Here is a 22,931-nt window from a genome sequence, read left to right on the forward strand (position 1 = left end):
TACTGTTTTTTGTTACTGTTACTGTTTTGTTTTTGTTTTTTAATTTAATTTAGTATTCCTCAATTGCATTTATTTATTAATTAATGTATTTATCTATCAACCAACACTTACATATTATAATAACAATATTCAGTTTAAGTATTTAAACAAGTGAAATGTTAAGTCACACAAAACAATCTTTTATTTATCATTCTTGAAGATATTTCATTCATTTTACACAAGCTGAAACACTGAAACACATTAAAAACACTGAAACACATTACAATATCATTAACTTTTGCTACACAGAGAGAGACCGACCGAGACTCTCTGCAAAGGCAACGATTTCCACATTAAGGTGTTGCTTCAATTATTTTAGTTTAAAGCAGAGCTAGTATTTAATCAAGTATTTAAACAACTAATTACATTAGTTTGAGACACAGGTCCTCCTCTACCTATAGCCACACACACACACACACACACACACACATTGCATTAAAACCATTAACGAGAGTCACTCTTCTTACTCATGCAAAGGCAACATTTTGAACAGTTGTTGCTTCAATAATTTTACATTTTAAAAAGTACAGAGCAGACTGTCAAGTTTCAAACAGAACTTGTATTACTTCAAGTATTTAAACAAACAAAAGTTTGAAACAGGTTCTCCTCCACGTATACACACACACACACCTTCCTTCTCATCTTTTTTCATTTTGTTTTTCATCTGGCACTGTGACGTCACACACAATCTAGTGTAATGTTTAAAGCAGAACTATTTTAACTCAAAAGTCTGAAACAAGTAAATCAGTCCCCACCCCCACCCACTCACTGATACAAACATCACTCAAAGACACCTCTCTCCCCTGCTTTTTTTTCCCTTTCTTCTCTGAGCTGCTCACACAAGTGGTATCACATACATACATGCACACACAAACATTTAACCCCCCCCCCTCTCTCTCTCACACACACACACACACAAAACCTGTTAGATGTAACTGCTTAGTTAGAGGTCTGCCATTCAAAGTCCAGCAAGGAGCGAATGAAGTTATTAACGTGGGAGTTGATGGGTGGTGCTTTTTTCTGGACAATTCGTCCGGTCTTCTTGCTCACTCCCTGTCGGGCTGTGCATTTCTTTCCATCTTCCGGATTAATTCTCACCAGAAATCTATAATGTGAGATTACATTTTAACTTCCAGTCTATAATTTTATAATTGATAAAAATAAAACATATAGAATATAACTTACCTTTGAACAAGCTCCAAAGTGCATGCAGCTGACTCTTGGTATTCCATGTTTAAGACGTAATACGATGCAAAAAGAGTGGCGAAAGCAGCAGGAAAACTGTCTGATCCAGTGAATGTAATAGCAACTCTTCCTTCAATGGACACCATCCATCTTTTTGCTGTCATGAGCGAGGGTCCTAAAAAAAAACAATGTACTTTATTTTGAACACGAACTTCAAAAATACTGAAAACTGAAACAATGAAGTAACAGACCGAGTTCAGATGTACACCCTATAGAGAATATATGAAAATCCTTGATGACAAAGCAGTGGTTTAAGGTATTATCTGGAGTCAACCAACCCATAACCCTGTTGTTTCACATTACTAAGTGCTGTCAGAAGGTATGAAAACTACAAGACTTGGTACAACATAGACCAAATGGTGAAACATCAGCCAGCACTAACTGATAAGGGCAAAGAAGTTTCATTTTCATCTGTTAGCATTAGCAAATTTGGTCACTGTTGTCCCAAATGCTGTGGTTCTTTTACCTACCAGCAGCACTCACCAGACTCAAAGAACAGAGGTACAGAGATAGTTTCAGAACCCAACTATAGCTGCCAAACTGTGGAAGAGACTGCAAAAAGATAGTACCAAGATTCTGCTAACCAGGGATCCTTAAAAAAAAGCAGTGGAATACCCATACCCATATTCTATCAAATTCAGATTAATGAATATTAATAATATTTATGCAATGTAACACAAGTGGGAGTGAGGTTGTTCGTGGATATCCTCTCCGGTGTAGTTCAGACAAAGGTAACCACACACATAAGGAGATCCAAGAACAACCTCACAACCACAAGTGTTATATGGCTTTTATAAAACCATTCCATTGCTAAATAATAAAGTTTACATACAAATGAAGAGGAAAAACATACTTACCAACCATAATGAGTCTGGGTGTGTCAGGCAATCTCTCGTGCCCCTCTACCTCTGCCACGGCTTCAGTGAACTGTATAAAACAAAACAAAACAAAAACAACATGTGCATTACAGTTTGTTAATTTGTCATGCTATTACTTACAAAAAATGAAATGTTAGATGCCTGCATAAAGAAGACTAGATGATCTTAGTTTAAACAAATAGGCCTACCTTGCTGTTACTGTAATTAAAACTAGGGTTAGCTGTGCTTAGACGAGAGCCAACGGGCTATGTGACAGACCTCACAATATACAGACGTATGTCGCCAGGATAGTAAAATGGAAAAATAAATTATAGAAGACAACTATTAAAAAGGGGCAAATACATTTACTATTAGTTTTGAAGTGCTAAAATATCTGACGAGAATCGTCAATGTCTGCTCTAAGTGGGGACGAGAGTCGTCGACATCGTTTTCAATTTACTTAGGCTAGTCCTTGAAGTTAGCTGGTAATAACAACAGACAATACTTTTCAACGACAAGTCGATATTTTTAACTTTAAACTTACACAAGTTAAAAGAAAAGAGGACTAGATGATTAATTTAAACAAATAGGCTATGCCTACCTTGTTGTTAAAGCTAGCTATGCTTAAGCCAGAGACAATACTTTGCTATCGACACCAGCTTTGATACCAGCAAACAAGCTATGCTCGTCTTTTTACTAAACAAAAATCTACACAATGCCGGGGTGAAACTACTTAATGAATGCGAAAACCAAACTCACCAAATTTCAATGACTTGCGCTCATTCCACTATGGGTCATGTCTTCAGAAGAGGAGTAAAGTCGTCGGGTTGGCAGAACTTCGTTCTCGATATTACAGCAAGGTGGCAGCAAAGTTACAGTATGCGGGGAAATGTACTGTAATATATTCCCGCGTCAATAATATTACCCAGAATGCAACATTAACTACAACACTGTGCTGTAAAGACATGATATTGTATCATACTGTAGAATTTAGCTGTACTGTACTGCAAAACCTACAGCCACATTTAACAGTGTGTATATCATTTTATTTTGGTGTTTTTGTATATATGTATTAATTATTTTCAAACTAATGTTTACACAGACAATGTGCATTCAAGGGACAAACCCATAGATATGAATACCGCATTGGGCTCCAGAACGTACGTCAACGGCACCACCATATTGCTAAGGGGAACAAATGATTTGGAGGCCAATGGAGAAACAGTTGTCTCTGATTGCCGGCAAAGGTGTTGTCACCTATCAATGTGGCGGCTGCATTGACGTATTCCTCCAAATAGAACTTAACAGGCAATGTGGTATCTACTTCCTGTATCTATGGACAAACCTATGGATGGACATGTACACAGCTATGGCTGAGGACCTTCTTTATTTGACTCTCCCATACACAAATGGGTAGTGCTGGACTATGAGACACCGGCTTCCCAGACAAGATTAAGCGAGTCCTAGGGCTTTTCTCAAAGTCAAGGATTCGTGCTTGGTAGAACGAGTCCTGCCGAGTCGAATCCTTCAAAGATGAGGCAAGGCTTCTTCTTAGCATACGGAAAACACACAATGGAACAGACTAGCGAGTGTGCAGGAAGCTGCAGGTGCATTATTAAAAATCATGTGCGCACCGGATTGTGGGTGTTTCAAGCATGCAAAGGATACACGCATGCATCCTCGAAAATCTCTGAACGAAGGACTCGGTACTTGATAGAATTCTAAAACACCCTTGACATTGGAACAGTGCTTGGCGAGATTCGATGACGTAACAAAGGACCCATCCTTGACTTTGAGAAACGGTCCTAGACTAAGACCCCGTCCACACGGAGACGCTTTTTGGGTTAAACGCACCGGTTTTGCTTCGTCTTGGCTGATCGTCCAAACGAATCCTGTAAACGCACTGCCCGAAACCGCACTTTTTTGAAATCTGGTCCCAGGGTGGGAAAATCTGAAAACGTAGCCCTTGTGAGTTCGTTTGGACGGCGAAACCGCATACTTGTGTATTGATGATGTCATCGCCACACCTCAGCTGCCCTGGACTTGACACTTATAGTTACTTATAGTAACAATACTAGTTTTCATACATGACATTACCTACGATTACACTCAAGTAGGATAAATATCACAACTGATGCTGCGCAGCGCCAATAGCTTATGACTTGGTGGACTGAACAGTGTTTTTCCCGGTGTTTTTTTGATGCATTCTAGCTACTGTCAGTGACGCGAGAGAACTAGTCAGAAGTTATTAGGGAAGTGCGGTGTAAGTTTAAATTAATTTGTGCGTAGTGCCGGTGTCATTAATTTATTTTACATGTCTTACAACATAAATAAATGCAATCATAGTCTAGTGAAGTCAGATATGAGCATACAAAGACGCTTAGAACTCATGTTAAGCCTATGGTAGATGCACACTAAATGCGAATGCGCGATTTGATGCAGGCAAAAGTATCGACTGTTGCTAACGAAGGTATTATAGCAATATTATAAATGTGGCGACGGAATAGCCTAGAACTTGGGTAGGCCTAGCGTTTAGTAGCCTGTGCACTTGCAGTGATAGCAAAAACTAATGTGAATCGCAGACTATCCTATAACCAAAAAAAGTAACAGAGATTATTTGTACCTGCATAAGCCAAGTAAAGGACGGGACTGCACCCTTCACAAACCGTAAAAATTAAGTTTATTAGTTTTACAGTTGACTACAGTTGACAGTTCACTATCAGTCCAAACAAACAATTCTGGTTTCCTTGCACTAGCCATTTTCATAGCCTACTCTGTCTGTTTGTATAGCCTACAGCGCACAAGCTTTGGTCAATTTCTGTAACAGTGCCACCTATAGGCCTGGGATATGAAGTAACGTGTCGAGTCGTGTTAAGATGGATCCGTTTGGACGCAAATATTCTTGATACGTGTGGACTAGGCCTAAATGGTTATTCTCAATAGACATGACTAGCCCTCATCGATGTATGGAAAACTGGCCTCTAATGTCTAATTTAGGATTAATACTGTAGTTAAGTGGATACTGTGTGATCTTACATGAACCTGCCACAATATTAAGTACAAAGACTGATTAAGTAGTGACTCAACTTATTGGTCCTAGAAGGAAAGCAATGTGAAAATGCTGTGGGTACACCTACACCTGCAGCTTAGCAAATAGGCCAGGGTACGTTTATTAACAGTAGGCTTAGTATTAGTGGTGGTGGACATGGAAAATATTGCTACTACTCCTTGAGTGAGCAGTGTGACCCGCTTTGTTTTGGACTTTTACCTCTGTGTTGAGATAATGGGCATATTTTCATTGGTTTCTAACTGTCAAAAATATGAACACATCTAAATGTGAGCAAATAAGAGGAAGCCAACACTGGATTTCTTCAGTATCTATCTCAACTGGACTCTGGACTCATAAAACATGTAGACAGTTGTGGACTTTGCACTGGTCCAAATACCACAGCCAGGGAATACACTCATTCCAAGGAAACGTAAGTGGATCATAAAATATATTGTTGGCATAAACAAGCCATTTGTCAGATGTCAGAGCCCAAGGAGGGGGGACATTGTATCACAGATCAGACTAAGAACCTTGCCTTTCCAACCTGAACACGCTCAGAGCTCTTGAATTTTTCCCTCCATGAAATTCAGAGGCTGTTATGTCCTGTAACGTCGGCGCACAAGACATTGCATAGCGTTCTCCCATGCAGGGCATGCTTGGATACGGGGGTGAACAATTGGGGTTTATGTCTGTATTTCTCCTAAGTTATGAGTGTAATGTTAGCGTCTTTATTGTGACATGTTTCCCTTTTAGTTCTCCCTCGTGTCTGATCCTTTTTGTGTGGGGGGCTGCGTCCTTCCCTGTATGTGTAGTGTGTGTGTGTACTTGACCTGCCCCGTGTATATTGTGTTCTGTGTCTGTGTCCCTGCTCTCGTTTTCAGCTAATAAACCTTTTGATTGGCCAACTATGTGTGTCACTATCAAATCATTACAGTCCTATTACTGCACAATGCATTAAACATTTGAATACTTGAAGTGGTTTAAAATGGTAATCTTTCTATTAAATCAAATTCAGTTCTGCAAGATAGTGTTTCAGAGAGAAAATATTTGTTTTGTTTTGACATATAGCAACAGTGAAAGACTAGATCAGTCATTTCTTGCCGTTCAGCTCTGACTCTATTGTTAGGCTCTATGGTTACTCCAGTAAAGAGAACCAGTCAGCGCTACTTCTATTGAAACTAAAAATTCTGAATTATATGTGATTACATCTGACTAGTGAATGATAAACAGATATAATACTTATATATATATATGATCATGGAATGCAGGGTGTGTGTGCAGTGTTAACTCAGAGAAGTGATGGCATAGGGAGTAAGAAAAGCCAGTTCTGGGAAATGTTTTACTAAGAGACCTTGTGTGCAGGCCTATATGAATAGCAATTCTACATTCAGCATGCCCCACTATTGTGAATCAGGTGTGCCCCCCCCCCCCCCCACACACACACACAGACTATATCTGCACTATATGGTGAAGGAACCCTGGACCATAGTCCTGCATACTCCTGATGATACTAAAAATCAAAGAATCTTTGCTACAAATCTTGACTGGTTGCCAGGTCAGTCAGAACACATACTCAGCTACAGACAAAACCAGAGTGTTAAAGTGGAGGATCTCTGACAAAACTCTGTCACAGTCTGATCAGCCTGATATTAACCACTCATGGAGTTACCCATGCATGTGTGATCATTCAGTCAGTATGTTTGTCAGTGATTTTAGAAGCTGGCACTCTCAAACAGGAACTAAGGTACTTTACTGTATCAGCTTTCAAAGACTGCCATAACATCATAGACTGTATTAAATAGTAGGGACTTTCCTTAAGCACATATTAACCCATAATTATTCAATCACAATCTTAACTTATCCTAAAGGAGAAATCTGCTTTGTGTGTGTGTGTGTGTGTCTCTGGATCAGCCTTTCGTGGTCTTTGCTGCCCCCTGGGGACTAAAGCTGTTGGAGCAGCCGCTTGCTGTTGCCATCAATGCTATTACACTGAAGCAAATGACTGAATGGCTACATTTAGCGGATTAAGAACATTATAAATTACATCAACGCCTGATGTCTCTTTTGTGCACATGGGTCACAGAACCAGCTCCTGCGATGAGGGTGTACATGAATTGCCAGAGAAACATTTTACAAATATACAGTATTTTTTAATTAACAAACTCAAATGGCATTAACAAAGTAAATCTTTCACAAAAAAAGCAAAGCAAACCTAAATGCATCCAAAATATCTGGCCTTTTGACCTACTAAAAAACATGGAGAAATCAGTGCAGGAGAAGGGAACTGGAAGTGTGGAGATTCACTGGAATGGCACAGAGCTAGAAAACAACAACTTTAAATGAACTGCACATGAACTATGAGTAGAACTCCTCTGATCTGAGGACTACAATGAGGAATGATATTAACAAATGAATTATGAAAATGTATTGTTTCAGAACATTATGTATAGTCCCTTACAAAAGTGATGTCATGAACAAGAAACATACAAGCATGAAATTTCAAAACACAAATACGCAACACGGAGACAAAAATAATTTTGTTGTCCATTAAGTTCCATAAACAATTTAGAAAATAAAAAACCTTTGGGTCTGATTTTAAAACACAAGGTCCTTTTTCCACAGTTTTCAAGATCAGAAAATATTTTCTTTCAATTCCTTATGCAGCCTTAAAACTGTCAGTCACAAAAAAGCCACCAGCTCTTTCTGAGAGCACACTGAGACCATACGAGAGGTCTAACTGCATGGGAGGTCTGTGTTTCTACAGTCTGATCTTCACATAGTCCAGCACTGCATCTGTCGCAAATTCAAAATCTCACATCATGACTTCATTGCTCACCAAACCCAGAACGTGTATTTGAGCTGGGAATGTAAAAAACCTGAGCGTTAGGTACCAAAAGCTCAGTGTAGTTTCCCCTGCGTCAATCAGAGATCATTCTTGGACACTCATACAAATCATCTTCATCAAACACGCATTAAAAAAAACACACACACACACACACACACAGGGTAGCTGTAGACCAGATCTTCTAGGGAGTAACTCCAGTGCAAGTAGCTTCCTGAGCACATGTCGACTGTGATTCTTCACTCATTTTCTTCCTCGGGTTCTCTCAGTTCGTGTCACAGCCGCCTTCCTCGATGTGCTCCTCCACATTCACAGGCAGGATGAGGTGCGAGATGCGGCTCCACAGCCCACTCAGCTTGTCCACGTCCATTTTGTCGAAGGTGTCGGGCTGGTCGGGTACCAGGAACTTCTTGTGGATGTGGTCGTGCACCATCTCCTCCACCTCTCGGAGGCTGACCTCGGTATCCACAGCGTCCTGAGGCAGGAGCACAGTGAAGGCCAGGAGAGGATCCTTGTAGGCGGCGTTCTCGTGGTCGCAGTAGCGGTAGAAGATGAGCGTGGAGCTCGGCGGCAGCTCTTCCAGACGGTGGATGACGGCAGCCGGCTTGTCGCCCTCAAAGGCTTCTTTCAGCTGGTTGTCCAGATCCAGCTTCACCTGGTGCAATAACGGATGAAGGAGAAATTCATTTATAAAAACATGAGTGAACAAGGAAGGAAACAAACAAATACAGCACCAAACAAACACACAAACACCAGTGACCATACTACGTTCAAAATGTATTACCCAGTTGGCCATTTACTGCATCGTCTTGGTTAAGATCAAAGTCAAGGACCTTTCAAGGACTTTCCAGGCCCAATATCCTTAAATTCAAGGACCTACTGTAATGTGTTGATACATTTCAAGCGCGGGCATGGTTAAATCAAGTTACCTCAACAGACCAAGGATACCTTGTCACAGTTTTCTTTAATTTTGGTCATATGACAGGCCTATTCTATTTTTCATGTTTGTATTTTGCATAAAACTGAACTGAAATAAACTTGTCCTAAACAAGTTAAACTCGTTACCATGAACATGTCGTTTTATTCATCAGAATGTTAAATTAAATATTTGGTCAACAAACACTACACGCGGGAAACACGCAGAAATCACGCTGGCCGTGTACATGTTAATAAGCGGAATTGTACGTAATTGTATGGATTTTTTTTCCTCAAAATGAAATTCAAGGACTTTCAAGGACCTCCATTTATTTATGTCTCTTTTCAAAAACTTTCAAGGGCCTTGAATTATTTTTTTCAGATTTCAAGGACCCGTGGGAACCCTGTTTTGTTTTTCCAGCTTTTACCTAGGTGCACCTGATCCTTTACTGGGTTGACCTATAGGCGACCTAAAGTTCAGCACTTTACTGTTGAGCCTCCTTTTACACGTTCATGATCCAGCGGTGATCTAGCTAATCTCTGCACCAGTTATTTCACTGCCACTTCACAAGACACAATCATGCCTTTGCTTCCTCACCTGATTGCCGTCCTTGTCAGCCAGACTCGCTCCGTCCAGCTCCAGCACAGAGCCGTTGACCGCCGCGGAGAAGGCCGACGCAAGGCCTGCGGCCAGGCATCTCAGCGTCCTCTCCGCCTCGCGGCCCCCGGTCAGGATCAGGCTGACCGGTTCAGAGGGTTGGGCCGTCTGCAGGTGGCGCTGGAGGTGTATGCCGCTGCGCCTCCAGAACTCGTCCCGCTGGCTCCGAAACTGCTGCTCCAGCGCCGCCATGCGGCCGGAGAAGACGTCCAGCGAGGGGTTCGGGGATGCGGGTTGCGATGCAGCTCGTTTGCTGAGGAGGGCTGACCACGGAACCCTCTGGTAGCCCAGCACGGCTACAGAGATGGAGACGCAGAGCAGAAAAAGCCACAGGATGATCGTGTAAATACGACTCGCACCACCTGCACAGAGGGGGGAAAATAGAGAACAAATATTTATGTCACAAACTGTAAATACATATACTGCTCAAAAAAATTAAGGGAACACCTCAATCATACACTGGATCGGTACTCTGACAGTGTTTGGTTCTGAGCACAAGTAAAACTTTTGAGGCGAGTGTTTTATTTAGCAAGAACTGTCAGACATTCTGTGAATGTAGTTTGAGAATGGAGAAAAGGGTGGAAGGTTTCAAAATATGTGTTTTAACAATTGTGGAAAACTGTAAGTGTTCCCTTAAATATTTTGAGCAGTGTATTAATGTGCTCTGTACAAGCATGTGGATGTAACTTTTTTGTGTGTTAGTGCCTGCAAGTGAGAAAAAAAAATACTGTACCTTTATTCGGAGTCTTGGCCTGGCTTTGTTTAGCTTTAGGCAACACTCTGGTCAATTCTGTAAGTACACAAACACACACACAAATGATTATAATTCATTCACTGGTTGATTTCCTTTGACAAAAAGATGAGTCCTGTGTGACCTGTCAAAATCCGAAATCTGCTTTACCTGCTTTCTTGGCCAGTTCTTTATTATGCACAATGTTGTTTGAAGTCTGGTTGTGACTCATACCCCGTCGAGTTCTTCTTGCAAAGTCAACATGATCTGCTGGATATGACAGCAAGATTCACATGAAACATTATAAAGCGTCATACTCTCTGACCTTTTCATGGAAGGCATTCATCCAGAACTCCAGAACTATGTGAACAGATACCTGGGAGCCCGTCCTGCAGCTTGCGGTGATACTGTTGGATGTTCTGCTGGATGCTCTGCGCCGTTTGACCTTCAGTCCTGCTGTCTCTCTTGGGTTTGGTGGGGATGTGTAGAGAAGCACCAGAGCCTCTTTTTGAAGACCCTTAACATTTACACACACAAACACACAACGCAGCATGATGAAGTTCCAATCTAAAACTAGTAAGGAAACTATGAAAGCATGCAAAAACCTTACAAACTCCATTAACTGCCAAATTGGTAATGACAAAAGCTTGTGCGGTTGGCGATGACGTGTTGTGGCGTTTTTTCTTATATTCATTTTAGAAATATGCAGTGCGGTCTCACCTGTGCTGTGTTTAATGGCCTCGACCTCTGAGTTCGTCGTGTGAATGGGCCTGCGACTTCTCAGCGTCGATCCATCCTCCAGTGGCTCCAACTGAAACACCCTCTCTGTGCTTTGGGGGAAACTCTTCAGCGGGGTCAGTCGGACCGATGATTCTGGAAATGTATAAACAGCACTACTAGTTATATCAGCAGGGGTCTCAAGTCTCGTGCATTGACTGTGAGACACTCAATTGACAGGTCTAGCACTACCTCATGCCACACATGCCTTTTCTCACGCTAGGTTTTTGTCTGTACTTCCTCCAATATATTATTTACATTAGATTAAATAAGAATTGACGGGGTCTGTTAATTTTCAGTATGCACAGGCTGTATACACGCACACAACACTTTGGAATGCTTTCTTAATTCGCTTTCACATTACTCGTCAATCACTTCCACAAAAAATGCACTGCATCTAAACAAGAGTTTAAATTAATAAACATGTTCTATTTATTACTGAAAACCGAACGACTATTCAACTATAAACTCAGCACCATGGAAAAATAATAATAGAACTGCAAATTAAAGTACATTTAAATTGACTATAAACTAATTTATCAAGACTAGACAGTCTGAATGACTGCGCAGATCAATAAAGCTAGGAAAATAACAGTTTTAGACAGGGTGTCACTGTGATGGTCAAGTGGTGATTTTAATATCTGAATGCATGCATATCAGACTTAGATGTAGCTAGTCTCTGATAGTGAATTTATTACAATGACTACCTATAGACGTCTCACCCCTTATGAGTTTATCGTGCTGCAACACCCCTGGACTTGTCTCTTTATCCTCATCAGACTCCGACTCATCTCCATCCTCTTCCAATTCCATGTCATTGTCACCGTCAGTAGCATCTTCGTCCTCTGCCGACTGCAGGCTTCGCCTTTTCTTAAGTGGCTCTGTTTAATTTCAGCATCGTTCAGCAGAATTTATTCAATATTTTCCACATTATAAATGCATTTATAAGTTTTAATTATAACAATGCTCTCCATCCACCCGTGATAATGAGTATATGTTATGATATGGCATCCATGAGTATTTCCTTTCACCTTTAACGCGCTTTTCTGGCAGTGTAGCTGCTATTACATACCATCATCATCATCAGTGCTCGGAAGTCTCTCTTGGGTCTCGGATCCATTGACCGCAGTACCAACTGGATGTACAGCATCTCTTCGGCTTCTCTTCAAAGGCTCTCTCGGTTTCAACACAATGCCAGAATCTAAGCAAGGCAACGGCGTTAACCAAATTAATTTCAATGTTTGCTAACGTTGGCTAGCTGGGATTTTTCCGCCAAAACTAATAAGGAAAGTGAAACTAACCCGATGCTCAATAATAGCTCAAGTTAATGAATGAGTAGTAATGCCGGTTAAGATGGTTGGGATTCTTCCTGATTGAATAATTTATATATATATATATATATATATATATATATAACACAACATAAGCCAACGACAGTTTACATGCCTAACCCACGATGAATAAATAGTACATGTCGTAGATGAAAAATAAGAAACATATGCTAGAAGCTAGCTGGCTAACGCTGCTTCCGTAACTTAGGGCAAGTCCACATTTTAGGAAGCTAATTGAGACTACTCAAATCAACTTGCTCGTCTGAAGCTGAATCATGTTGTATGCTATAGACAACCAACGTCTCAGTCAACACAATATTTTGTCACGTGTTAGCCATGTCCACGAACACTACTAACTTGTGCTGAATTTAACGTTGAAGCATAAGCTTAAACGTTAATAGTTCATTCTTAGCCATGGCTATGATTTAAAAAAAAAAAAACGTCAGATATGATCATTTATTTAATCAGATAACCAAGGCAGTTACTTACCTCCTTTTGTCGACTGTCTTGTTACCCTCCTGCTTGGTGGATCAGTGTTGGTTTTATGCGAATCGCCAGCTTCCATCTTCACCTGATTTAGTTAATATCGCAGTTACACATGCATATCAAACTTTTCGGACTCCATCGACGTTAGCTCCCTAGCATGACAAAGTGTAGTTTCCTTACGGACTGCTTTCTTTGAACACCGCTCTCTTCCGGTACTTTGACAGGACCAGAGCCCGTTCTTGGCTGAGAGAGTGGATCCAGCTCCCTTCATGAGGTCTCTGACCAGACAATTATTTTTTCTTTCTTTTAGACTCTACAGTATTCTTTCTCTCGCTCATATGAGCGAGAGAAAGAATACTGTAGAGTCTTAAAGAAAGAAAAAAAAAATGTTCTGGTCAGAGACCTCATGAAGGGGGCTGGATCCATTCTTTCAGCCAAGAACGGGCTCTGGTCCTGTCAAAGTACCGGAATAATCATATTGTGTACATATACAATAGATCATCTATATATATTTATAATTTTTTTTTTTTAAATATATATATATATATATATATATATATATATATATATATATATATATATATATGATCTATTGTATATGTACACAATATGATCCTTTGGAACTCTGAGGTTTGTTTAAAAATATAACAGGAACCACACATCTAATTGCATTTTTTATTATTTTTTTTATTTAAAAGGCACATTTGAAGTAATCACATGAAATTTATTAAAACTAAGAACACAATTTTTTTTTTTTTTACACTTTGGAATGCTTTCTTAATTCGCCTTCACATTACTCTTCAATCACTTCCAAAGTGTTAAGCGTCTCTTTCTTTATAGCGACAAAAGTGCAAGTGAAGTTAAGGACTCATCCCTCACTAAATCAGGAAAGACCGAGGACGAATCTGAAGATGGCCCTCTCCATTACTCAGACTTATTCTCTCTCTTTCATTTCTCTTTCATTATTATCTCTTTCGGTGATAATAGAAGAGTCCATGATCCTCCAGTGTCATTATCACTTCCTGTCACAGCCACCTTTCTCCATGTGCTCCTCCATATTCACAGGCAGTATAAGATGGGATATGCGGCTCCACAGCCCACTCAGCTTGTCCACGTCCATTCTGTCAAAAGTGTCCGGCTGATCTGAGGTCAGGTACTTTTGGTGGAGGTGGCTGTGTGCCATGTCTTCCACTTGACTCATGCTGAACCCTGGATCCACGGCGTCCTGAGGCAGGAGCATGGTGAAGGCCAGGAAAGGATCCTTGTAGGCGGCGTTCTCGTGGTCGCAGTAGCGGTAGAAGATGAGCGTGGAGCTCGGCAGCAGCTCTTCCAGGCGGTGGATGACGGCAGCCGGCTTGTCGCCCATAAAGGCTTCTTTCAGCTGGTTGTCCAGATCTAGCTTAACCTAAGAAAGATATAATTAAAATAGGGAAATGTGTGATTTCAGCTGCCGATCTTGACCACTGCATGTCATGCCAGTTTGTTGACGAGGTTACTCACCTTGTCGTGGTCCATGTTGGCCAGACTGCTGCCGTCCACCTGAAGCACAGATCCATTGAGGGACGAGGAGAAGGCTTCAGCCAGGCGTACAGCCAGGCACTTCAGGGTCCTCTCTGCTTTGCGGCCCCCCACCAAGATCAGGCTGACCGGCTCGCTGGGCTTGGTGGAATTCAGGTGGCGCTGGAGGTGTATGCGGCTGCGCCGCCAAAGCTCTGACCGCTGATTGCGGAAGCTCTGCTCAACCTTCACCATCTCCTCCTGGAACACTTCCACTCTGTTCAGGGTTGGCTTTCTTAGCTCAGCAGCAGGCCGGTAACACAGTGCCGCCACAGCGATCGCTATGAACACTGCTCCTATAGCCAGCCCCACCGGTACTGGGAAAAGAGAAAAGAGGGAATTGAATTACTAAAGAGTTTGTTGTGTGAAGACTGCGAATGTTAAATGTATTTACACAAGTGAATTGGGTGAATAGAAGTTCTTACCGTGTAGTGTTGATTTTGTTTCTGGAAGAGCTCTCTGATCGGTCTCTTCCACTTCTGTTGTTTGTGTTGTCGGTGTTCTTTCCTGCACCTTAGCCTGGGTTTTTTTTCTCAGTCCGGCATCACCTGGAAGTGTAGTCAGTATTGAGTATTTAATACTATGCAAGAGCAGTTGCAGGAGGAAGGGGGAAATGTGGCGCATGTAACCTTTTAGGCTTGTCTTCATACCAGTGTCACATCCTGCTGTTGGTACTGCTCCTGCAGGAGGGGTCTCTGTTTTTATTTTTATTTTGTCTGATGCATCTTCACTTTGAATTGCTGCATCTGCTGGTTATAGGAGAGAATACAGCCATAACTTCACAATTTGAACAAACAATTGTTAGAGGAATGGAGAAAACAAGACCCCTCCCCAATCACTGGCGCTCTACTATTTGTTGGGTTACTTTCATATATAAGTATATATACTCTTTTGATCCCGTGAAGGAAAACTTGGTCTCTGCACTTAGCACACAGTGAGGTGAAACACACACTAATCCCGGCGCAGTGAGCTGCCTGCAACAACAGCGGCGCTCGGGAAGCAGTGAGGGGTTAGGTGCCTTGCTCAAGGGCACTTCAGCCGTGCCTACTGGTCGGGGTTCGAACCGGCAACCCTCCGGTTACAAGTCCGAAGCGCTAACCTGTAGGCCACGGCTGCCCCTCATTGCACCACTGGTATTAATTACCTTCTGCTCCAGCATCCACAGCTGTGGCCTCTGTCCCTCCTTCGCGCGCTGCATCTGCTGCTGCAATGTTTTCATCTGTTGGTTCTGAGAGGAGCTGGCCATTAGTGACTTAAACTCTTAAGGAATAGCAGTAAGAGAATAGGAGGAACACAAGACTGTTACAGAAGGGCCTTTACCTATGGCAGTGTCGCCTCCTGCTTCTGTTTCTGGTCCAGCAGGCACTGAAAGTGGCTCTTCTGCATCTTCACACACAGTTTCTGCATCTACTGTTTTCAGGAGAGAAGTCAGCCATGTGGCTGTATGGTTATGTAAAGCTATGAGAGAAATTAAGAGGGGAAAAAAAAAACATTTCAGCTATTCAAATGTCTCCCCTACCATTGTTGTGCACAGCTGTGTCTGCATGCTTTCCACCTTCTGTTGCATGTTCTTCTTGATCTCCTGCGTCTGGTGTTGCAGCAGCCCCTCCGGCTCCTGCTGTGTCTTGCTCAACTCCTCCAGCTTTCTCAACTCCTCCAGCTTTCTCAACTCCTCCAGCTTGCTCAACTCCTCCAGCTTGCTCAACTCCTCCAGCTTGCTCAACTCCTCCAGCTTGCTCAACTCCTCCAGCTTGCTCAACTCCTCCAGCTTGCTCAACTCCTCCAGCTTGCTCAACTCCTCCAGCTTGCTCAACTCCTCCAGCTTTCTCAACTCCTCCAGCTTTCTCAACTCCTCCAGCTTTCTCAACTCCTCCAGCTTTCTCAACTCCTCCAGCTTTCTCAACTCCTCCAGCTTGCTCAACTCCTCCATCTTGCTCAACTCCTCCAGCTTTCTCAACTCCTCCAGCTTTCTCAACTCCTCCAGCTTTCTCAACTCCTCCAGCTTTCTCAACTCCTCCAGCTTTCTCAACTCCTCCTCCTATTCCAATTGCTGCATCTCCTGCCTCATTTACTTCAACTTTGCCCGAATGTCTCAGGTCCTCTGCTGTTGAATCCCCATTTGAGTCTGATAAAGATAAAGTGTTAAAGTGATAAAGAGGGAAAGAGTGTAGTTATCTGATTTGTAATTGTATCCTGTGAAACCTGTGCAGGCTGTTCAGTGTCTGCTACTCCAACCTATGGTCATCAGGGGCTCTTACCTGATGGTGTTGATTTCACTGCAATGGAGGATGAAAGATCTAATGATCCATCTTCAGTGCTCTCTCCATCTTTTCCTCCTACACTTGTCTTCTGCTCATTGGTCTCCAGTGCCTTTCCATCCAGGCCTTAAGGAAATGAGAGAAAGAAGTCAGCAAGTCACCAACAGATAGCGGTTCTAAAAGGCAAGAAGTGAAAGTGCTTTGAACTCCTCTACCTTCTAATTCCTCCCTACTCAAGTTGCCTTAGTCTAATAAAGCATCTGCATTTATTATGACCGCCGCGCAGCGAAGCGGCGGTCATATAGGTTTAGTCAGATTTTTTTTTTTTTTTTTTTTTTCTTCTTTTTCGCATGCCCAAATTTCCGTCAATGATTCCCGGGACACTGAAAGATCGGGGTACACGAAACTTGGTGGGCATGTAACCCCACATGGATAGCATGGAACCATCGTTTTTCGTTTTGATCTGTAGCCCCCCCGCTGGACTGGACCCCCCGAAAGGAGGGTAGGGCAGACACAGTTTTCTGTGAATATCTCGAAAACCGTAGGGTTTAGGAGGACCATTTTTTTTTTGTATGTTGATCTCAAGGGGCCATGTCAACCTATTCCATAACCACTCATTTCATGTATAGCGCCACCTAGTTAAACACAAAAAAGTAAAAATGAGGTGTTGTAATTGAAGGTATCTGTGACCTAACATAGTCAAAACTGCACGAAATTGGAAGTGTAGGATCATTATGACACCCTCTGTATGCACGCCAAGTTTTGTGGAATTCCGTTCATGGGGGGCCACACAATAAATTAATTTATGTTACTATACACCAACTGGCCTGTAGGTGGCCGGAGACAGTTTTCTGTGAATATCTCGAGAACCGTAGGGCCTAGGAGGTCCACCTTTTTTATGTATGTTGGTCTTAAGGGGGCATGTCAACCCATCCCATTACCACTTATTTCATGTATAGCGCCACCTAGTTAAAAATTAAAAAGCAAAAAATTAGGTGTTTTCATCACAATATCTCTGGCTGACAAGGTCAAAACTGCACGAAATTAAAAGTGTTGGATCATTATGACACCCTCCGAATGCATGCCAAGTTTTGTGTACTTTCGTTCATGGGGGGCCTTACAATAAAATAATTTATGTGTACATTTAGTGACGTACACCAACAAGGATTCCCGGGACACTGAAAGACCGGGGTACACTAAACTTGGTGGGCATGTACCCCCACATGGATAGCATGGAACCGTCATTTTTCGTTTTCATCTGCAGCCCCCCCGCTGGACTGGACCCCCCGAAAGGAGGGTAGGGCAGACACAGTTCTCTGTGAATCTTTTATGGTATGTTGGTCTCAAGGGCCCACATCAACCTGGCTCATAATCACTCATTTGTGATTTGCCCCCCGGTAAAAAATGAAAATCAGTAGGATTAAAAGAAAGCCAAAATAAATATTCATCATCATCATCATGGCTGCATTTTCAGTATTGGCGAGAAGTAGTCGTTTGTCCACTAGATGGCGCATCGTTGCAGTGAGACATAATTTTGTTGGAAGTTAAAAGTGAGTTGGAAAAAACAATGGACGCTTCATACAAGGACTGTAATTTACCGCAGCGAACATCTAATAAGGATAGGACGATGTTCACATGAAGTGTAATTCCCATTTCTTCTTGAAGCCGAAATAAATCTGAGGATGTTTATCGGACATGCTTGGTTTTTACTGCAGGTACGTTAATCTTGTAATATCAATAAGGACCTAGGTAATGTTACCGTTAGCGTTGGTTGAGTGATGGAGGCATTTGATTTATTGCATTTGTAGAAAACTATAAATGCGGCTATACCAAGCAAATGTATAGCAGCACTGTTTGTATCTTTCGACTGTCATTTATTGCACGTGCTACAAAATCATTCTGTGCAAAGGAAGATTTACCAACGTTACACCGGTCTGATACAGTTTTGCCTATACATGCGTGAGACTGAGACGCCTGTTTATTTAGTTTTAAGTGCGTGCAGGGTGTGAGAGGGGAATCGATGTGCTTTGATTACAGCTTGGTAGTTGTAGTCTGTGAAATTAAAAAGCACGTGTGTGTTTAGTATCCAAACAATGACACCTTCATTTCATTATGGCTGCTTTAGCAAAACACCTTAAGCTACTGTGTAGTGGGTCCCATTTAGAAGTGGCTACTTCATTCGCGCTTTCCTTGACTCATGGAGCTGCGTGAATGTTATTACAACTTTTCGCCACGATATGACAGTTTAAGTCCGCTTGATACTGTAAGGCGTAAGCCATTGGTTTCCAAAGGAGATTTTATTTGTGTCGCCAGCATAGCCTATTGACAATTTATGTTGTAAATAGGCCTACCTTATAATCCTACCTGTAGCTTAGGGAAGCTAACAGCTTTCTATTAGGATCTAGTTTGTTAGTTACCGTTTTGTCATAACTCCCTGATGCATTTTTGCATTTAGAATAGCCAGAGCGTGTATATCTCAATCGGAAAATTAAACAATATCGGGTGCCTATGGACTAGGCTGGGTGAACCCAGCCTGATCTGCCCGCTATTTATTTTTTGATTTCTTAAAAGATTGAGCTTGGTCTGATGAAAGCCAGACTAGCCATGGACCTCAGTTAAACAATGCAAGGGAACATGAATCAGCCTATATTTGCACTAACAATAACGGACAAAAGCTCTTCAACTTTGGCCCGTTAAAATGTGTATGAACAGTCTAGCGACGCATTTCATCAAGGCCCATTTGGACATGTCAGTTATTTGCACCACTGGTTAGATGTAAAACAGCATTTCGTTTCAGACTAGGCTACTGTTACTTAATTTGTGCATTAACAATAACATTTCAGACTACTGTTACTTAATTTGTGCATTGACAATAAAGTATTACATGAACTAAAGATGACTAAAATCTTATGTAAGAAGAAGAAACATTCACAAAAAATCCATCCATCCAAAAATGACCTTTGTTTTTGATAGCTGTTGAAAACGGCATGGAACTGACAGAGATGTTTTTGTTTAAAAATACATAATAAATAAATAAATAAATAAATAAATAAATAACATTATGCTGATACCTTTTGCTTTTCCCAAATACAATGTAGCCTACAGGTGTAAGTGACCTTTCATCAATCCAGTTGCAATGGATGAACTGTGATGAACTGCCCTACTTGTGATTGTTTAGAGATTTTAAAGGTTTTATAACAATTCTACATCTTCTTTGGCTATTCTACAATCTATTCACCTTTTCAGCACCAGTAGGGTACTTTCTGTGCAGCCGCACACACACACTCAGGCATGCCAAACAAGCATACACAAAAGTTTCAAGAGTGGGGGATGGAGTAAAATATGGAGACAAATTGAAGTGTGATTTATTTTCGCAGAACGGATGTACAGGACTGAGCGGCGGTCATATTTTGTACCGCTATGCGGTACATCTAGTTTCATCAGCTTCAAACATCAATAAACACCACAAGATTGTTTCTAAGTAACTAATACACACTCACACACACAAATACACATACAGCTGTTGGACTATAGTGAAAAGTTCTTTTCACAATAGGAATAAGGGTAATCCTGTGTCAAATCAGACAAAATCCAGGAAAATGGTTGGAACACCGGCTCAAAAATTTGTCTAAATAATGTTTAGGTCCTACAACGAACACCTGTAAAATCATTTTGTTCAATTCCAATATTTTCAGAATTGTCTATGCCCTTGGATTGTAAACACTCTCAAAATGACTTGTTATTCCTGTTATTCCTAGCCTGACCAAACTTTGTTGGATGGAAGACAAACATATTCTCAGTATGACTTGACCATTAAAAGTATGATTTTGAATATGAAGTGAGCACTGATTTTATATAAGCCCCTAAATTCAGAACAATGAGCAAAAAAAAAAAAAATAAGTGTGATATTGAGGGTATTGTAAAGTCTTTTTTGTTCCCACGTGACATCAGTATTTGTTTGATTGCCAAAACTGCCGTGAGTCTGAAGCTTTTGGATAAAAGTGTCTGCTACAATTCAACTTTATATTCAATTTGTCTGCAAATACAGCACTTTATTAATTTTTAGACTATAGACCCTTTCAACAATAAAAACAAAAACAAAACAATGCTTGAACGTTCTATTTGGTTCCCAATCAACTTCCTCTGCATTAAGATAACATATGGAATGTTAAAACGGAAGTCTTGTGGGGCCAACTATGATGCTGATAATGGAACTCTTGAAAGGGTCTATATGTGAAGTATACACATAACACAGTATCATGTGAACGTGGAGAAATGAGGAGTACAACTTGGTGAAAATCTATATGGGAACAGTTCGATTCAGGCATATAATATTGCCTACAAATGTTCAATGTTGCACCATGTTTCCTTCAAAGATACATATACTTTGTTAATTACATTATTATATCTCTACTTCATTTAAAAAAAGACATAGGATTTGAACTGAAATATTTATAGGCCTTAGTTTTCAAACCCACAAACAAGGTTTGAACAACATCTGAGACAGTGCAGCGACAACCTTAACTGATTGGACACGGAATGACTTCTAGGATTATAACAGAAACATAAATACTGGTAAGCAGTAGATTGATTGAAAAAGCTGACTCAAAATAATCAATCAAACTTTCCTGAACACAGCTACTTCAAGAATTTGAAACTCTTAGAAATTAAGCCTAGACCTAGATCCCTGTGTGTCTCAAGAGCTTGCCAATGACATAGCACAAATATTAGGCCTACAGTAGACTTACCTGAAATAGTCACACTTGTAAGTAAGGAAATAAATGTACCTTCATTAGAGTGACTGGAGTCCTGCATCTCTCTGGGAAAATATGTCAACCATCCAAGATGTCAACGGTTACCTAAGAATAAGGAAAACACAGGTAAAAAAAAAATACGAACCCAAAGATATTTCAAGATTACTCTATTCCAAAGTACAGCACTACAAGACAACTGTATTGCTGGTCCCGCCAGCCAACTAACAACACACAACAGCAGGTCAAAGATCATAATAGGCCTAGTGAAGAAGTATTGGCCCATTATGGTTTGACAGCAACTCCCAAGAGGGCGTACATTCAGCTTGACATCGACAACTTTTGCCAGGCATGTTTTGCCAGGCATGTTGAAATTAAGTAAATCTTAGTGGCATGCATGCATGCATAGTGATTTATTTGATGATAGTCAGTTTACTTAAAAATGGCTTAATTTCAAGTATTCTTACAGCGGATATTATCATTCGTTTGACATGTCCCCTAACGTTATATCTGCAAACTGTACGTTCACACGAGGTCCCATACACTAAATCAAGCACGCCATTTTTGCCAAAAGATCAGTGATTCCTCTATAGTTAACGAAGAAAGAAACCAAAATTGGCGTTACCATTACTGTCTAACATAGCCAGCTAACGCGGTTAGCTATAATCTTGGGAGCTAGGTCGAGTGTCCGCTCTTATCAATATGTGCCAAGTAAAGGCACACTGTTGTCCTCCGTGTTGAGCTCATAGAAAGAACTTTAGTTGCGGATTATGACCAATGATAATGACTTACTCGCCGTCACGACCAACAAAGCGAAAGCAAAACACTCACCAATGTCGTGTATCTCTCCGGTTGGACTGCATTTTCGGCAGGAACTATACTTTTGATACAGTTGTAGTAAGGGACGTAAATCACGAATGCACACTCTTCCGGCTTTTATTCTCTAGGAAGGGGACGTTCCGTCAGAGAACGTTTTGCTGTGGTGTTTTCTTTTATTGTCTGTGGTGTTTCCCCCCTCGAAATAAAATGTTTCATGGCCACCTCAGAGCTGCTTTTCCTGGTACCAAGCTTCAAAATTATTTGTTTATGAATTTATATCAGAGAATGTCTAATAGGAATTTGCTCTGGGTCGTTTTTGTTGGAGTGGCCCCTGGTGGTCTGTAAAGGTGTTGCAGCTGCCCCCTATATTTCACAACGTCACTACACGTAAACGTACAAACTATTTATTTTCTTTTTAAAAGTGGTACTGAGGTTGCTTTCACAATGATTTCAGAATGGTGGTCTTGAGTCACTACCAGTTAAAAAAACTGCTTTACCTGACACAATGATTGATTGTGGACAAATATGCAAACATAGGCCTATGCTGAAATTATGCCCACACACAGGGCAATTAAGATGACAGATGGGAAATTAATTAGTGACAAATGTCAGCAAGT

General features: G+C 41.2%; 2 protein-coding genes and 1 long non-coding RNA gene across 15 annotated transcripts; all 3 read right to left on the bottom strand.

Moving 5' to 3' along the window:
* Positions 1–158: 158 nt before the first annotated feature.
* Positions 159–3,173, bottom strand: LOC121677607. Its single transcript, XR_006021043.1, has 4 exons — positions 2,901–3,173; positions 2,142–2,211; positions 1,225–1,399; positions 159–1,144 (listed from the first exon to the last, which is right to left on the bottom strand). It is a non-coding gene; the product is annotated as an uncharacterized LOC121677607 (long non-coding RNA).
* A 4,145-nt stretch (positions 3,174–7,318) lies between these two features.
* Positions 7,319–13,123, bottom strand: LOC121677606 (torsin-1A-interacting protein 2-like). 2 transcript variants are annotated; one of them, XM_042056438.1, is made up of 9 exons: positions 12,933–13,123; positions 12,183–12,313; positions 11,835–11,994; positions 11,056–11,208; positions 10,712–10,852; positions 10,507–10,602; positions 10,339–10,395; positions 9,546–9,967; positions 7,319–8,687 (listed from the first exon to the last, which is right to left on the bottom strand). In XM_042056438.1, the coding sequence occupies exons 1-9, from the start codon at positions 13,006–13,008 to the stop codon at positions 8,298–8,300; spliced, it is 1,626 nt and encodes a 541-aa protein (XP_041912372.1). In that variant the 5' UTR covers positions 13,009–13,123; the 3' UTR covers positions 7,319–8,297. The 2 variants fall into 2 exon arrangements, with proteins under 2 accessions (XP_041912372.1, XP_041912371.1); XM_042056437.1 differs by having other exon boundaries at positions 10,507–10,605; positions 11,835–11,993; positions 12,185–12,313; positions 12,933–13,121.
* Positions 13,124–13,590: 467 nt separating this feature from the next.
* LOC121677605 (torsin-1A-interacting protein 2-like) lies at positions 13,591–22,419 on the bottom strand. Of its 12 annotated transcripts, none has more exons than XM_042056428.1 (10): positions 22,327–22,419; positions 21,532–21,603; positions 16,745–16,870; positions 16,006–16,611; positions 15,807–15,926; positions 15,631–15,705; positions 15,116–15,235; positions 14,912–15,034; positions 14,430–14,803; positions 13,591–14,334 (listed from the first exon to the last, which is right to left on the bottom strand). In XM_042056428.1, exons 2-10 carry the CDS (start codon positions 21,557–21,559, stop codon positions 13,945–13,947), a joined length of 1,962 nt encoding a protein of 653 aa, XP_041912362.1. In that variant the 5' UTR covers positions 21,560–21,603; positions 22,327–22,419; the 3' UTR covers positions 13,591–13,944. The 12 variants fall into 12 exon arrangements, with proteins under 12 accessions (XP_041912362.1, XP_041912370.1, XP_041912366.1 ...); XM_042056436.1 differs by having other exon boundaries at positions 15,137–15,235; positions 15,631–15,714; positions 15,807–15,893; positions 22,327–22,418; XM_042056432.1 differs by having other exon boundaries at positions 15,631–15,714; positions 15,807–15,893; positions 22,327–22,418.
* Between the last annotated feature and the right edge of the window lie 512 nt (positions 22,420–22,931).

Source organism: Alosa sapidissima, chromosome 12, assembly GCF_018492685.1.
Source record: "Alosa sapidissima isolate fAloSap1 chromosome 12, fAloSap1.pri, whole genome shotgun sequence".
Lineage (NCBI taxonomy): Eukaryota > Metazoa > Chordata > Actinopteri > Clupeiformes > Clupeidae > Alosa > Alosa sapidissima.